This window comes from Marmota monax, unplaced genomic scaffold (assembly GCF_021218885.2).
Source record: "Marmota monax isolate L192 unplaced genomic scaffold, Marmota_monax_Labrador192_F-V1.1 WCK01_AAM20220418_F8-fsc00009, whole genome shotgun sequence".
NCBI classification, from domain to species: Eukaryota; Metazoa; Chordata; class Mammalia; order Rodentia; family Sciuridae; genus Marmota; species Marmota monax.
The window spans coordinates 28,216,035-28,233,101 of record NW_026694710.1 but is presented as its reverse complement, the minus strand read 5'-3'; the positions used below and the strand labels follow the sequence as shown (position 1 = coordinate 28,233,101).

General features: G+C 50.6%; 1 protein-coding gene across 1 annotated transcript in view; it reads right to left on the bottom strand.

Annotated features, from left to right (window-relative positions):
• Positions 1-535: 535 nt before the first annotated feature.
• Letm1 (leucine zipper and EF-hand containing transmembrane protein 1) overlaps positions 536-17,067 on the bottom strand; it is a 39,650-nt gene continuing 23,118 nt past the window's right edge. Inside the window, exons 7-14 of the mRNA XM_046423429.1 lie at positions 15,772-15,891; positions 13,919-14,050; positions 13,293-13,436; positions 12,626-12,760; positions 7,002-7,136; positions 5,247-5,434; positions 4,303-4,441; positions 536-3,279 (exon numbers count right to left, since the gene is read on the bottom strand). Of these exons, the coding sequence (XP_046279385.1) occupies positions 3,130-3,279; positions 4,303-4,441; positions 5,247-5,434; positions 7,002-7,136; positions 12,626-12,760; positions 13,293-13,436; positions 13,919-14,050; positions 15,772-15,891 (1,143 nt within the window). The 3' untranslated portion in view covers positions 536-3,129. The remainder of the gene's footprint in view (positions 3,280-4,302; positions 4,442-5,246; positions 5,435-7,001; positions 7,137-12,625; positions 12,761-13,292; positions 13,437-13,918; positions 14,051-15,771; positions 15,892-17,067) is intronic.

The window sequence follows — 17,067 nt, the reverse complement described above, 5'->3', positions numbered from 1 at the left end:
GAATCCTAGTGCCCTGTTGTGGTCCCTGGACTTGGGGTGATTCATAATGGTGTACAAATAGGCTCCGGCCCAGGCTTTGTCCCTGGACAACTCTCCTGAAGTGCGCAAGGCTGTCCAGCTCAGGCTGTGTCCCAGGACACAGACCCCAGAGCCAAGGGGTCTAGGGAGGCCCCCAGCAGTGGACCCAAGTGTAAATGCTGAGATAGGCTGGTGCCCTTGAGCTCGGGGTGGGGTGCCGAGACCTTCCTCCAGCCAGGCCACCCCAGGGTAGGGATCTAAAGATGGGGCTGCAGTGTGAAGACAGCCCCTACCTTCCTGGGGATCCCCTTGGGTAGGGTTGGGCCCCTTGATCCTCCTGGAGCACCCCTCGCAATGGTCCAGCCCTCACCCACTCAGGATACCAGGACCACCAGTCTCAGCCAGGAACAATCTGGGTACAGGGTGCCTTGGCTCTCAGGACTCCCTGAGGTCTGTGGGTTGGGGAAGGCTTCCTTAGGCAGCGAGTTCACCAACCTAGACAAACCAGCCCACAGCAGACAATCATCAAGTGGCACTTTATTATATCATTTCATCACATCGAATGGTGTCTGAAACATCACCGCATAACCTGTCAGTGTCATAGGACAAGGGGACATGGGTCTCAGAGGTCCCACAAAGAAGAGGCCTGAATCCAGGGCCTCAAAGGACAAAGGCTCCTCTGGAATCTTGAGTGTTGGGCCCACAGTGCCGTCATGAAGGCAGACACTTAAGACGGCTGAGTTTCCATCTGACTTATGTCAAATGGTTCAGAAATATTACAGGAGCACAGCCTTGATGTTTTAATAAAATAAAAATACCATTTCTACAAAAAGTGTTTACACAGAGTCCTGGCTGGGGGCCCATGGGACCCTGAAAGGATGACAGAGAACTTGCTCCCCCATTACGTTCCCAGGAGGAACCACCCTGCTGGCCAGGGGCACAATAAGAACCACCTGGGGGCTGCTTTTCAGAAATTACACGTTTAAAAAGCTACACTGTGATATTTCAATGGCCTCCGGATGCCACACACTGGTTCCCAGTGCCTGCATGAGAAGTGGGTGTGTAGGGCGTGAGGAGGGCGCATCGAACTGCTGTGCTGGGAACTCTGCTTCACAGGCATGGACACCCCAGCTCCAAGAAACACAGGAAGGTGGAGTGCTCAGGTGCAGGGCAGGCACAACCTGTGGACAGCTAGACACAGCCACCATGGCAGGTCCTCATCGTACAAGGCCCTGGCTTCTGGATCCATCATTCCTTACAACCACACCCAGACACCGACTTGGCTACAATAAATAAGATTCCGTACAACAAAACACATCCAAAATGGCATTGGGGATAGGGCCTGCAAACACCACATGTGCACCCACCAGAACCTCCCACCCATACGTGTGTCACCACGCAGGTCCGAATGGCACCTGGAGGCGCGCCCACATCCCAAGGCGCTGCTTGACCAGGGAGGGCAGACTCCAGAGCAGAGGGGATGACAATACTGGCAAAGCCACGCAGGACGAGGATACAGCTGATGGGCCCATAGTGCTGCTCACAGGAAAGACACTGACAGCTCAGAGGCTGCTGGAGTGTGGGCAGGTGACTCATAAAGATCACTCCAAGGCTAAAACACTCCCTTCTCCAACGTCTGAAAACAAGCCCTTCAGAGCCCCATGGCTTCTGACTGTGTCTCCAGGTGAGACTGTACAATTGGATTCCTATTCTGTCAAGTTTCTTCTTTAAAGGCCAAGGAAAAAGCCAAGTAACTGAGAAACTGACATCTCCGAGTGCTGCAACCCCCTCCCTGGCTAGCTTGGCTTCATGGGTCCTATGTCTGGAGCCCTCCAGAAGGACACTCTTGCTGGCAACACACAGCCTCAAAGGACAAGTGCAGCTGTTGGGGGAGCAGGAAGGTGGAGAGGCCACAGGACACCCAGCTCTGGCCTGAGTTCCACATGGAACTGTCCCCGACAGGGCCACCAAGTGTGAAGAGGCTGCTGGCCACCAGAGCCCCGGAGACACCACCCCGCCCCTAAGTACATGGGGGGCACACTGCAAGCCCCTCAAGATGCCACTGCTCACTCACATGACCACCTTCATAGGACTTGGTGGGGCCATGTAAAGGCTGAAGGGCAGAGACCATCTGGGTGCCCTGGCCCAGGAGGCCAGCTGTGGGCGATGGCCCCTCCAGCCACGTCCTCCAGTGGGCAGGGTTTGTTCCACAAGGGAAGCCATCAAGGGTCCCACATGTGCTCCCAGAGAACCTGCTCCAGCCAGGCTGTGGTGAAGGCCTAACCCTTGGACCCCAACAGTGTGGCAATCACCTAGCAAATGATTCCTTCTCAAGGGCTGCACTGGTGTGTCTCCCCCGCAGTTCATTCTGGATGTTACTCCTGAGTCAGACTCTCAAGTGCAGAGATCCTGTACTAGTCAGTTAAGGACGGGGAAGACCGAAGGTGAATCAAGAGCGAGCTCAGGAAACACACCCCAGGATCCACTCAAGACATGGACACTACTGTCAGGAGAGGTGCTACTTCCAGAGGCCACTGAAGTCACAGACGCTTCTGTCGAGAAGAGTCACACAAAGATGACTTTGAAAATGTGGGAACAGACGATCTATTTACACAGATTTTTAGGAATCAAAGTTCACAGACCAGCTGAAGGATCTTCAGAGCTGAGGAGGGCTGTGCTCGCGTCTGATTCTTGCCCAGCACCTCTGAGAACATGAGGTGCACCTGCCCAGTTCCACTTGGGCGTGGGGAGTCCACGTGGTCCTCACTCTCAGGGAACAGAGAGCACAGGTCAGGCCCTGAGATGGCACAGGCACGTGCCGGGAGGCTCCCCTGCTGCGACTGTCGGTGGCCTCTGTGGGGCCACTGAGTACTACACTAGGTGAGTCCAGACACAACTCCCTGGAGGCTCCCAGATTGCAGACTGACTTAATCTTCATGGAATGATGAAAATTAAAAATTACTTGATTACAGAAGTTTCTGATTTATTCCAGACAAAATATTAGATCTGCCACTAAGATCACCTCAAAGCAATCACTCTCACATCATCCCACCGCAGCGGTGCGGGAGGAAGAGGACGCCCACGGGGCTGTGCGTGAGCTGGGCACCTCCCTTAGTTCTTCACCTCTGCAGCCTCCTTCTCAGCCTTGCCCTTGGCCTTCTCCTTCTCTTCCACCTTCTCCTCCTTCTCCAGCACGGCCACAATCTCAGCCACCTGGCTAGTGGAGATGTGGACATCTTCTTTATCCACCAGCTCGATAACCTGTGCACACGAGAGGGCTCAGAGGGGCTGCCTGCTCTTGCACAGCACGGGTGGGAGCACCCCTGCTCTAGGCCATCTTCTGGTTTGGAACCTACTTGCTGCACAGCATGCCAGGGCCCCAGAGCACCAGGGTTCCCCGGGGAGCCAGAGAGCAGAGCAAGGCTGCTGGCATCAAGCCCTGCCCTGGCCAGCGAGGCCCCACCATACTGCTGGGGGCCTGCCCTGCATGGGGCTTCCCCAGGACACAGGGTGCTAGGTTGGGGCACATGCCCTTCTGCTCTGAAGACTGAGGAGGGAAGGAGGGACGGTGCTTAGCATGTAAGTCTGACAGTGCCTTGCTTTTAAATGGAAGTAAAAGAAACTCGGCAATGTCTATGGTTATGTTTGAAAAATCACTACCTTGCCAGGTGCACCAGGACCATGAAGGCAGTGTTTTTTCAGAAGCAGAAATGATTAAGTCTCACCCCTCAGATGAGAACCCAGACTTCCCATCCAGGTCTCCAGGGCTGACCTGGGGCCCACCTGTTGTCACCTCTCAGGCCTCAGGCAACCCCAGACGGGTGTACTCAGCCCCACTACCCTGTTTGCCACAGGTGCAAGCTCCACACTGTGGCTGGAGCAAGAAAGGCAGACACTGCCAGCCTGGAATGTGGCTGGTGTCCTTCTCTAGGATTAGCTCCTGGCTGCCCCATGCACCAAAGCCCAGCCAGGCCCAGGGTCCCACAGGCACGGCAGGTGGCCTGCTCTAAAGGGGCCTTCTCAATACCCTCTCCTGGACCTGGACGCTGCTACCTGTCAGAGCCAGCCAAGTCACGGTCATGACAGGCGACCTCAGGGCCTTCAGGAGGGTCCATCTTGCTGTTTCATCAGCACTTTCTACCTCTGGCAACTCACTTCCTATGCCAAGGCCTGAGGGACCCCACCTCCTGACAGCCCCCAAAAGCAGCCCCTCCCTGGACTTGTGGACGTTGGAGCAGAAGAGCAGCCAGCCAGCCTCCCCGATTCAGTCCCACTGAGACCCACCTTGACGAGGTCATCGATGTTGACCTTGCCATCCTTGTTTTCATCCAGTGCTGAGGCCAAGCTCACCAGCTTGCTTTCTGGAATGTGCTTGATTTGCTTCATGGCGCTGATGAGCTCAGTGACGCTGACAACATTCTCCCTGGGAAGCACAGCCTGCATGTGGCCACCATCTTGCCCGGCCCTTGGAACCTCACAGCCACACCCAGCTCCGACTCTTAGCCCTGACTCTGATGGCCACGTGTGAATTGGTGGACAGGAAAGACCTCTGATAGTGAGACTCCTCACACCCTGCCAAGAGCCCCACCCTTTCCTTGGGGTGCATGACCCTGGAGTGCATGCCTGGAACAGGACCACTGGGTCCTTGGGCCCCTGTCTGCCACAAGGACAAAAGGTTGATGAGCCTCTGGGTTCGGGGATGTGTCCCAGCTACCAGCCTGCTGCATCGCAGGGTCTGTGGTCTAGATGGTAGCAAGACACACACACAAGCACAGCTGCGGCTGCGGGAATCTGGAATACACTGTGGTACAAGACAGACAGCCCCATGATGGCATCCCTTGAGTGTGGGGGTCAGGGAGAGGGAGGAGGCAGGAGAGAGCTTGACTGTTTGGGCAAACAGGAACCAAATGGGGCTGAGGCTGGACTATGAAGGGTAATGCTGGGGAGGGCAGTAGGGGGACTTTAGCAGGGAGGTAACAAACAGGTCCAGGAGTAAGCTACCCAGGTGAAACAGCATCAGAATGTAAAAACTCAGGTGTGAAAGAAAAAACTATGAGCAAAGATGCCCCCAGAGTGGACCCCAGCTCCCAGGTGATATCAGGCAGAGCCAAGATGTACACTCTGGAGTCAGAAAGGACAGAGCAGAGCACAGATCATGGCAAAGTGCCTGTCAGCTGCAGGCTTGGCTTCCCTGGGCCCAGAAGCCTCTTCTGTTCATGCCCACTTACCCCACAGCTGAGCCCTGGGCAGGGCCCAGCTTGCCGGCCTGCTGACCCATCTCCAGCTGTGCAATCAGGCCATCGATCTGCCCAATCATCTGCTGCACGCGCTTTGTTAGTCTCTTGCTGGCTTTAGATTCTTCCACTAATTTTTCTTCACCGGTCTTAGAAAGCTCCTTCTTAATCTCTTGCAAGTCCTAAAAAAATTATTTGCAGTTATAAAGTCTATCTTTAAGGCCGGTGGGGGCGGGAGCTGGGCACGATGGTGACGCCTGTGTGGTCCAGGCGACTCAGTAGGCTGAGGGAGGAGGGTTATAAGTTCCAGGGCAGGCCCAGCAACTTAGTGAGGTCTTATCTCAAAACATTAAAAGGGCTGGAAAGTAGCTCAGTGGTAAAATACCCCTGGGTTAAAATCAGTACAAAATAAATAAAAAAGTGGGGATCTTATATTAAATTTAACTTGAAAAAGTTATTAAACCCATTCATTTGGGCTAGGGGTGTAGGTCCATGGTAGAGCACCTGCCTAGCACTGAGACAACGAATTTGATCCCTAGCACTGAAAAAATAAATACCAACTCCTCCAAAAATGCATTCATTCCAACAACAGAAAGTTGCAAAATCTTATTCCTTCCTACCAATCAAATAATTTTTTTTTTTTTTTTTTAAAAACCAGGGATTGAACTCAGGGGCACTCAATCACTGAGCCACATCCCTACCCCGATGTTATATTTTTTAAATTTAGAGACAGGGTCTCACTGAGTAAGTTGGTTAGCGCCTCATTTTTGATGAGGCTGGGATTTTGCACTTGCAATCCTCCTGCCTCAGCCTCCTGAGCCGCTGGGATTACAGGAGTGTGCCACCGCATCTGGCTGGTTCTTATTTTTTGAAACTCATCTTCCTTCATATTTGCTGAAGAATAAAGAAATGAAGCATTGAGGAAACGTAAGTGTTTCCCCCTGAAATTCTAATTCAGTGCCCCCCAAGGAGGGACAGGAGCGAAGAGGAGTGGGAACAAGACACCATCTCACCCAGTGACAGATGCATGGTTCCCATGGAGAAGCCCCCCAGAGGGACGATGCTCCCAAATGGCAAATTGGTTTTTACTAATCTCCAAACTTGTTACCTTTCCCAATGAAGCTGTGAAAATAATTCTTTTATATCAGATTAGAAAGTAATATCTATAAACCAATCACTAGTTGATGAAGGATGTTGCTCGGTGGTAGAGCACTTGGTAGCCTTGAGTTTGATCCCGAGCACCATAAAAGGAAGAGGGAAAAAGAACCACCATCTAAGAAAAGAAAACCGTCAACTGGGTGCCGGGTGCACACCTGTGATCCCAGCAACACAAGGCCAGAGTGTCTGTCTCAAAAATACAAAATAAAAAGAGGTCTGGGGATGTGGCTCAGTGGTAGAGCACCCTGGGCTCCACTCTCTTTGGGGGGAGTTGTGAATGAAATTACGGTTCTGCCTGTCGAGGGGCCAAGTGGCCATGTGACACCTTCATGTTCAGACTTGGCAAGGCTACATTCACGCAGACAGTGGCCCCTACAGCAGCCGTGGAAAAGCTCTGGAATAAAACTGATTTTTAGTTTGGGTTTCTCTCCAGATTCCCTCTGAAATTTCCCTTATCACATCTTTGACAGATATCATTAAATCTTTTGGCTGATAAAGCTATTATTTCAGTCTCAGCCTTAGCAGCAAACACTACCCACCCCTGATGTCACCAGGGAGCAGCTGCCCCGCCCGTCCACCCATCCTGTCCACCTCATTGTAGTCCTGGACGTCCTCCTTCAGCAGCTCCAGCTCCTCCTTTTCCTTGGTCAGAGAGGACTTCTGCTCCTGCAGCTTGGAGCAAGCGTCACTGAGGACATCAATTTCTTCCTGAGTTATTTCCTCTTCCTAGGAAAAAAGCAAAACAGGTTTAAGTGAAGGGACACAGTGGCTCCTCTGTGGGGAGTTTGCACCTTATGGGCCATTACCTGGGGTAGTCTCAACTGAGATGGAGCCCAGGTGGGGCTACACTGGCCTGAGCGTGTCATCAGGCACATTCAGCGTGACCCATACGTGTACCTATGAAGCGCACACCACTGGACAGTGAACATGCTGGTCAGCCTAATACTGGCTGGCCTCCCCAGGACTTTAATCCTCCTCATGCCCAATAAGTCAGCCTATATCTCCAGGGTTTTATATAAGAGCAGTCGCCAGCACGTCCTCCTCTCTGACTCGTTCTGAGTCATCATGTGGTGTCAGTGTGCTTTTAACCCGAGCAGCTAGACCAAAGCTTGTTAGTGTACTGACCTACTGAGAGACATGTGCTTTGTTTCCTAAGCTTAGTGATTACAAATAAAGCTGCTCTGAACGCTCAGGTTCAGGCTCCTGTGGGAAAATGCCTAGGAATGGAAAGGCTGGTAATTGGTGTGGTGTAGGTTTGTCTTTTTAGGAAACTATCAAAGTAGTTTCCAAAGTGGTACAACTCCTCCACATCCTCACCAACACAGGATTGGGACAGGCCAGTTTTGTCTTCCCCCACAGTGCTGGAGATGGAACCCAGGGCCTCTGCTTTCTGGGCAAATTGTCTACCACTGAGCTCCATCCCCAACCAGTCTGACTCCAACTCTGGTTGTGCTAATAGGGGTGTGGTGGCATCTCAATGTGCTTCTCCTTTCACTGGTGGTGAATGAAGCACTTCAGGTGCTTAACTGGCTAGCTGCATGTCTTCTTTGGTCAAGTGTCTTCAAATCTTTTGCCCACTTCTGAAATAAAATTATTTGTTTTTTATATATTCTAGAAACAAGTCCTTGTCAGGTAAATGTTTTACAAATATCTCACACTGTCCATGGCTGATCTTTTCACTTTCTTAAGTATTTCTTGAAGCAAAAGTCTCCAATATTGATAGATAAATATATTGATTTTTTTTCTCACCTTTATCATATTTTTTTGTTGTACTTTATCTACTGGTAAATCTAATATCACTAAAATATTCTCCCATGTTTCCTTCGTGGAGTTTTTATAATCCTTTCTAATTTTTATACACTGTGTGAGTTATATAAGGGTCAAGGGTCAATTTTTTGCATATGGCTATCTACTGTTCCAGCACAATTTGCTGAAAGATTTCCCTTTCCCTACTACACCATCTTGGCACCTTTGTAGAAAACCTACTGACCCTGTCTGTCTAGGTGCTTACTTCTTTTCCATTGGGCCTATCTCTTTACCCGCAACATCACACCTTTTCATGTGTGGTGGTGCTGGAGAGGGAACCTGCGGCTTCATGCATGCTAGCAGGTGTGCTCCCACTGAGCCACGGGCTGGCCCCACCACACCTCTTGATAACTGAGGCTTTAGTAAGTCTTGGTGTTAGGGGATAATTATAGATGAGTGGGAATACAAGGTTAAGGTTAAGGGGACAATTATATGTGAGTGGGAATACAAGGTTAATACAAGTCAGCCCACTGTGCTGACCTCCCACGTACTCTCTTTTCTATGAAGCAATTTACCTGCAGCCCTGCCTGGCCGAAATGAACAAGCTATGTCACATTTCTCAGCAAACTACATGTTAACTGCAAGAGAAATGCAGGCCCAAAATAATGTTGATAAGAGGAACCCAAGTTTTCCCAAAGGGGAAGATTTTGTGACCAAAACTTGAAACTGGGAGATAAGAGTAGTTTCTCCTAACCACAAAATCTATAAGAATGTATGGTTAAGGGCTGGGGTTGTAGCTCAGAGGTAGAGTGCTAGCCTAGCATGCCTGAGGCACTGGGTTCGATCCTCAGCACCACATAAAAATAAAGGTATTGTGTTCACCTATAACTAAAAAATAAACGTTAAAAAAAAAAAAAAAAAAAAAGAATGTATGGTTAAGAATCCAGTTAAAGGGCTGGGGCTGTACCTCAGTGGTAGAGTGCTTGCCTAGCACATGTGAGATAATGGGTTCAATAGCACTACACAAAATAAACAAATAAAACAATAAAGGCATTCTGTTTATCTACAACTACCAAAAAAAAAAAAAAAAATCCAATTAGGGTCGAGTAGTGGCTCAGTGGTAGAGCACTTGCCAAGCATGTGTGAGGCACTGGGTTCAATTCTCAGTACAGAATACAAATAAAAAAGAATCCAATTAGAACCAGTCAGCTTGGGCCAAGGTAACCTAGAGGTGCCATGACAGTGGGTACTTGAGAGTCTGATGTCATCCTGCTATCAGTCAAAAGTGGGACTCTTTGGCAACATCCCTGGGATCCCAATAAAACTGGAGTGTATGAGAGGTATGCTACCTCTCTCCTCTCTGAGACACTCACTCTCTCCCTTCAGAGTGTCTCTTTTCCCTCTTCTTATCCCTTCAATAAACTCAGAGTAACTCCTGCTCATCTGAGTGACTTGTCTGAAATCTTTCTGACTTGATCGTGAAAACTGGGGATTCTGTTTCTCAGAAGGCCCCAGCTCTGTAACACTGGGATCTAGTAGATAGATGTTCCTCTTACTTTTGCTATTTCACAAGGATGTCTTAGGTATTTTAGATCCTTTGACTCTCTCCATAAATTTAGAAAAGTTTGTCAACTTCAATAGAAGGTTCTGCTTGTTTTTTTTTTAAATATTTTTTTAGTTGTCGATAGACCTTTATTTTATTTATATACAGTGCTGAAGACTCAAACCCAGTGCCTCACACATGCTAGGCAAGCGTTCTACCAATGAGCCCTAGCCGTCTGCTGTGTTTTGATGGTCTGGAGGAATTTCCAAAACAGCTGAAGGAGGATCTGCATCTCAGCAACACTGAGTCTAGTGTCGCATCTCCCTAGTTCTGTCCCAGCCGTTTCTATTTTATTTTGAGATAGGGTCTCACTATGTGGCCCAGGATGGCTTTGAACTTGCAACCCTCCTGTCTCAGGCTCAAGTAGCTGGGATCACCGATCTGGCCACCATGCCTGGCCCCAACTATCTGGTTATAATGTGCTTTCCTTCCCTAATGCCCTGGCTACAATACTGAGGAGGAGGGTGAAGGGCAGCAGTCCTGGCAATGCCCCAGTGCTGGGGAGTTGCTGGTGGCAGATGTGCAGTGGCATCCCTCTCCTCCTGCTCGGCATCTATTGATCACACTGCATGCTGACGAGCATTCTTGAAGAGGCCTGACAGAATCATAATATGATTAAAGACTGCTTATCTTATTAAAACATTAAGCCAATCTGTATTCCCTGGGCAGATTCCATGTGGCCACAATCCCTTCTGTAGAATAATTGCATTTGATTTGCTAAACACTTTGTTAAGAATTATATTTTGCTAAGAATTTCTGCATCTATGTTCATAAAAGACAGCAGCCTATAATTTTTCTTACATGATTCTGGTTTGATACAAGGTGATGCTTCATGACATGACTTGGGGAATGTTCCCTATTCTGTCAAAAGTTCCTCAGCACTGGGACCATCTGTTTCTTTTTTGGGTACTGAAAATTGAACTCAGGGGCACTGGACCACTGAGCTACATCCTCAGCCCTATTTTGTATTTTATTTAGAGACAGGGTCTCATTGAGTTGCTTAGTGCCTCACTTTTGCTAAGGATGGCTTTGAACTCGTGATCTTCCTGACCCAGGTTCCCAAGCCACTGGGATTACAGATGTGTGCCACTGTGCCTGCCTGATTTTGATGCACTAGTGACCCCTGTGAAGCCATGCGGGCCTGAGGGGGTCCTTTGGGGAAAGAGTTTCAACTATAGGCTCATGTCCTCCCTGGTCTTGGGGCTGCTCAGGCCATCAATCTCATCAACAATGGCACTTGGCAACCATAGGCTGTACCAGTCCATGGGGGCTGGGCACTCTTCAAAATTTTTTAAAATTAAAAAAAAAAAAAAAAAAAAAAAAGGTTTTTTTTTAGTTGTAGATGGACATAATACCTTTATTTTATGTATGTATTTGTATGTAGTGCTGAGGATTGAACCCGGTGCCTCACATGTGCTAGGCAAATGCTGTACCACTGCTATACCAGTCCAAAAGTCTGGGTTTCTAAGACATTCTTGATGATTCTTCATATATTAGTTCTGTTAGTTCTCCTGAGATTTCTTTCTTTCTTTCTTTTTTTTGGTGGTGCTGGGGATTGAACCCAGGACCTTGTGCATGTGAGGCATCTCCTGAGATTTCTAAACTTCCTTATAGCCTAGTCTTTTTTTTTTTTTTTTTTATATTTATTTTTTTAGGTATAGATGGACACAACACAATGCCTTTATTTTTATGTGATGCTGAGAATTGAACCCAGGTCCTGCCCGTGCTAGGCGAGCACTCTATTGCTGAGCCACAAACCCAGCCCCTAGCCTAGTCTTTAACCCGTTGAAAACAGGATTCATGTGTTCTATGAGGCCAGCCTTGTCTTGCCCTATTTGCTGATTGGCCAGGCCCTGCCTGTTTTGCTAGGCCTAGCCCAGTCCTACATCCCTTAAAAATGAAACAGTTATATCTCACCTTAACACCTTCTGCAGGAATGCCTGAGGCCCACCTTCGTGGGGTCACACTTGAGCCCTGATTCCCTAGAATGTCTACTCCTGCTGTGAACTCTCCCTTGATGGTGTCACATGTTAATTTCAGAGTTTCCTGGGTCAGCAGGAGACACCTGCTTTCCCTAGGCCTTTAGCCCTAGAGTTTCACCTCCTCCTGGATTATCCCAAGTCAGGTTAGTGCCACAAGGAGCCCCTACAAGGCTCTGGTCAGCCCTGCCCCATGCAACCCTTCTCAATTCAGTGACTGGGACTCAAGGCTCATCACTGCAAAAGCCCCCCAAACACAAGTCAGTTTCAGATACTTTCTCTTCTTTAGACACTTCTTCTCACAGGAACACAAAACTAGACCTATCCTACCTCATAGGCCTGAGTATGGGGCTGTCCTCCCTGGTCCTCCAAGGCCCCTGTCCACCAGAGGCAGCACTCAGGCCTCACCTTTGTCTTTGTCAAAGGGACAGCCACCTCCTGGGTACTTCCCTCTCAGCCCCAAACTCAGATCTGCCACCCCATTCTCTCCAGACACATGTGCTTAAGGCTTCTTCGGAGCCTCACGCTAAGACCTCCCTAGACACAAAACCCCCACCAGCAGCCAAATGCCCAGGAAACACATCCTAGAATCTGCTTCTTTCTATACATGGGGTCCTCCAGGAGCTCAGAAGAGAAAACAATGGATGGCATCCCAGGCCACCTGGCATGGGTCCCCGGGGATGTCTGTGTCCCCAGTTGGCAGCTGGTTCCCAAGGAGCCCCCCACCCAGGTCACCCAGGAGATGACACCATGTTGGCCTGTGGAGAAAGTCCTGCCTTGAGGGGTCAGCCTTCATTCCCCTTCCTGCTGCCAGGCAGGCTGACACACCTAAGGCCTTATCCTTACCCTCTGGCCTCCTCCCCTCCTGGATGGAGCATGCCTCTTACCTTCACACCCTCTAGCACTGGAGCAATATCCTTCAGGGCCTCTGCAGGCAGGATCACATCAGGCACCTCTGGCTTTGGCTCAACCACTGGCCTCCCAGGGGTGGCAGCTTCCACTCCTTCCAGCTCAATGTCCTTCTAGAAGAATCACAGGAAGAACCTTGCTGTCACACCAGCACTCTTGCATGCATATGCTACTAACAGAGGCCAAACTCAGAACGAGTCCATTAGGTCACAGTGGAGACCCAAGAGCCATTAACCAGCAGCAGACTACCTGCTGAAGTCTGAGCAAGGCACCTGAGGCCCCTCAACAGGGTGGTCAGAGTGCCTTGTTCTGTATTGGTCTTTCCTCACTACCTTTCCATGGTGCTCAACACTTATAGAGCAGGAGGCTGCCTGTGGGTGGGTGATGAACAACCCAGAACATCCCAAGCCCTTGTCACAGTGCATCTTCCTGCAGCCTCTGAGTCCAGGGAAAACAAATTTGGTCTCTGCCCAAGGCCAGCACCCTGAGAAGGTGGGTTCCACAATGACCCTCTGCCGGTGCTGAGTGGGCCTCCCTGCAGTTCCCTGACTACTTCAGAAGACAAGCAAGGACATGAAGGGGTTTCCAGGGAAGCTGGACCAGGACAGCCACAGCCCCCAGTGGTGGGTCCTGGCCAGTGCTTACTGCTGCCTCTGCGGCCCTCTGCAGTTCCTTCTCCCGGTGCTCCTGCTGGATGGCGGCCTCTTCCTGCAGCGTGGCCTCCAGTTTTGCTTTGTTGTCCACCTGCTCACCCTCCACCTCTGCCACCTTCATCTGGGCTTCCTTTGCCTTCAGAGAAGAAGGGCACTTGTGAGTGAGTCCCAGGGCTGCAGAGTGCACACTGTCCCAGGCCTCTCTGTATCTCCCAGCAACATCATCATCTGAACTCCACAGAAGTGATGGAAGGCACACTGAAACATTGCCACCAGTGCTGGGAATGTACAAGGCTACCAAGTATCACCTCCTGCACCTTTCAGAGGACCACTCCATATTCAGAAAAAATATGGACACAGGCACCATTACCAAGACTCAAGGAAGCCTTTCAAAACTGTTGCCTCCAGCCAACTGTGGCAAGATCAGGACTACTCAGTGTGCCCAAGACTGGCTTATCCCAAGCCAGGTGTGGTGGGTGGGGGTGGGGGCAGGCAGACAAGTGATGAGGCGAGAACAGGTGGACCTGCAGGTTCCTGCATGGAAGGCTTCCGTGGCTTAGAAGATGAGTGCCCGCCCCCCAAGTGAACTGACAAACAGGGTCTCCCAAGAGCACATACCACAATTTCCGGGAGGGTTTGCAGTGTGGATTTGAGCTGGTCAGCAGGCGAGAGAGTGTCTGGGAGGTACATGGCTCGGGACAGGATGAGCAGTGACGTGGGGATCTCGTGGTGCAGGTGCAGGTCCAGCCACTGGGATCAGAACAGGCTTGTTGGTGTAGCCTCCATCCCACCTGACCCCTGGCCCTATCCTGTTCTCTTGTGAAGGGCCCAGATCCTTCAGTCCCCAAGCTTTACTCTGCTGCTATGGTTTGGCAGCAACAAGCAAAACAGGGCTTGAGTAGATGGATTCATTAAGTCACTGTAACAAATGCTCCAAAGATGACATTCCATGTTTCAAAAGGTCATTTGTTGTGCTACCTTGGAACTTGACCACCCTGGTAAACTGAAGGCACAAGCCCCAGGGCCATCAACAGCTCTGCAGCTCAATCACCAGGACTTAAGAACAGTCAACAGGCTGGGATTGTGGCTCAGTGGTATGTATAATGCTTGCTTGGCAGGTGCGAGGAACTGGGTTCGTTCTCAGCACCACATAAAAATAAAGTACACAATTTGATGGTTTTTTTTTTTTTTAAAAAAAGAACAGTCAGCACTCTCTGCATTTAGAAATAGCAGAGCAGCAAAGATGGAATTACTGAGAACCTCCCCACTCATGCAGGAGCAGAGACTGACCCCACTCATGTGTGTGTAGGCCTGCCACAGGCTGGGCACTGTGTCGGGCTACTTCAGTGACTGACATTTGGACACAAACTGAACACACAGAGAAAGATAAGACAAAATGCTAAGAACAGGATGAAAACACTGAACAGAGGCAAGGGAGAGCCCTGACCCCAAAACATGCTATAGCCTCATGGACCACACTGAGGAGCCTGGGCAGGGAATACACACACAGCACCCCACCCGAATGGCTCCAGGCAGCTGTGCTGCAGAAGGCTGAAGACCACCAGAAATGGCCAGCACATGCAGGGTGGGCCCACTACCAGACAGGAGTTCTGCTGGGGAGCCATGCATCTGGTGAGAAGGTACTGCCTAGGAAACGCCATTTACGTCAAGAGGGGAGGTAGGTGTGCATGCCTCTTCATCTACATTGAAGAAGGAATGCCTGAAAACCAGCAGGGGGATGACAGCCAAGAAGCTGTCATCGTGGAACAGAGCTGGAGGGAGATTGGGTCTGAGCCTTGCATCCTAGGCCTTCTGAAGCAAAGGACAAATGTCCCCTACCCCCTGTACAGTCACTTGATCCAATGGCACTGAGCACCAAAGACCTGACACTGGGATTTCTGCTGGAGGGCCCCTTGAGCTGCTGCAGGAGGCAGAGTGCACTGAAATCCAAATGTAGGAGCCCACTGTGTACCAGACACCTGTTCAGAGTTGCCCAGCCAAGGGCATCAGAGCCAGATTAGAGAGCATGTTTCCCAGAACTTCCCAGGCTCAGCTGAGCCATCACGAAGTGTGAACATGCCCCAGAGCTGTCCAAGGAGGCCACCTGTGCTCACTGGCCTTCAGGTGACAGGAGCAAGCTGAAACAATCAAAGCCACACTCAACAGGCCACCAAAATTGAGGACACTCATACTGCATGACAGCAGGACTAGAAGGCCAGTAAGCAGTCCTGGACTGGCCCAGGCACCCCCTTGGGTTACAGTGCCACCTCACCAGGCCTGCTTGACAGCCCAGAGGATGGCAAAGGCCCAAGCGAGTCTTAGAGGGCCTTGAACATGCCAGGCAAGCACTCCCCCACTGAGCCACACCCCAGCCTCAGTAGTTTTTCACTCTTGAAGCTTCCCACAACAGGCCTATTCTGGTCTGGGTGAAAAGCGAGCTCCTCCTGGAACTTGGGCCCCAGGCCACGCACCTGCTTCAACTGGCCCCGCAAACGGTCTTCTGTGACGCCAAGGGCCCGCATGCCTCGCGCCCGACACGCTGCCTGCAGTTCCTTGACGTTCAGGCTGTCCACCCCTTCCTCAGCAATCAGCTGTAAGAGAACACCAGCCAGTCACCATTGTACAAGGTTTGTGGTGCTGCTGTTAACACGACTAGAAAAGAACTGTCAAGTCAGAGGCCATTTTTCTAAGAGCTTTTGCCAAGCAAAAGAAAGAGCATCACACCAGAGCCTGGTTCTGGGTCTGAAGTGACTAGAAGGATGGCCAGGGCCCAGGGAACACAGAATGGCCAAGATTAACCGAGAGACACAGAGAGATCCACCTCGACCTGGGCCCACGCAGGGAGTAGGCACTCTCAACACGCGGGCACCTCTTCCGTGTGGCAGGGCCCACGTCTTGCCAGCAGAACCTGTCCTGCCCTGGCCTGATTCACAGAGCCCGCGATCTGCAAAGGCATTCTCAGTGTTCACAGGATGGAGGGAGGAGAGACCCCAACACCCTGAAGATACCTGTGGCTTCATACCCTGAGGCTGCACAAGTCACAGAGAAGTATAGGAAGCAACAGGTGGGAAGACAGAAGGCACAAGGCCAGCTCTCAGGGCCCACCTGGTCTGCGTCAGGTAGCCCTAGCCCCTTCTCAGCGTTTGCCTCATAAACATCCTAGGTAGCGACTTTATCTCCATTGTAAGAATCATACTTTCTGTGATCATTGTAGATACACATGTAGCTCTAACAAAGAACAATGACCCCACGTGCCTTCCCTGGGAGTCCTAGCGGTAACAGTTTATAAAGCAACACAACATTCTAGCCAGGATCCAATTCTGCTCCAGGCAGGATGAAGTCACCTCCACCCCCTCGAGGGCCCTCACTTGCATGGCTGTCACTTGTCAACTAAAGAATGTCATGTTCATGGGGATCATAGGACAGAAGCCACCCTACCCCAAGACAGCCCCTGCTTGCATGGCTGTCATCTGAAGAACGTTAGGCATGTGGGGATCATAATGCAGGCAGCTTCTAGAGTTCCCTCCAGACCCATCCAATTGTTGTGGCACCCAAGACAGCTCCTCCTAATCATCGAATAGCATGGCACTAGATGGACAGAGAAGTCTGCTCAGCCATTCGCCTACCTGGGTTGTGTCCACTTGGTCTACTGTGACTAAAGCTGGTTTTCACTTCTGTCTGTTCCCTGTGCTCCTGTGGGACACCCGAGTTGTACTTCTGGAGCATTTTCAGCAGTCCCCTAGTATCACAGTGCACACACCCCAATC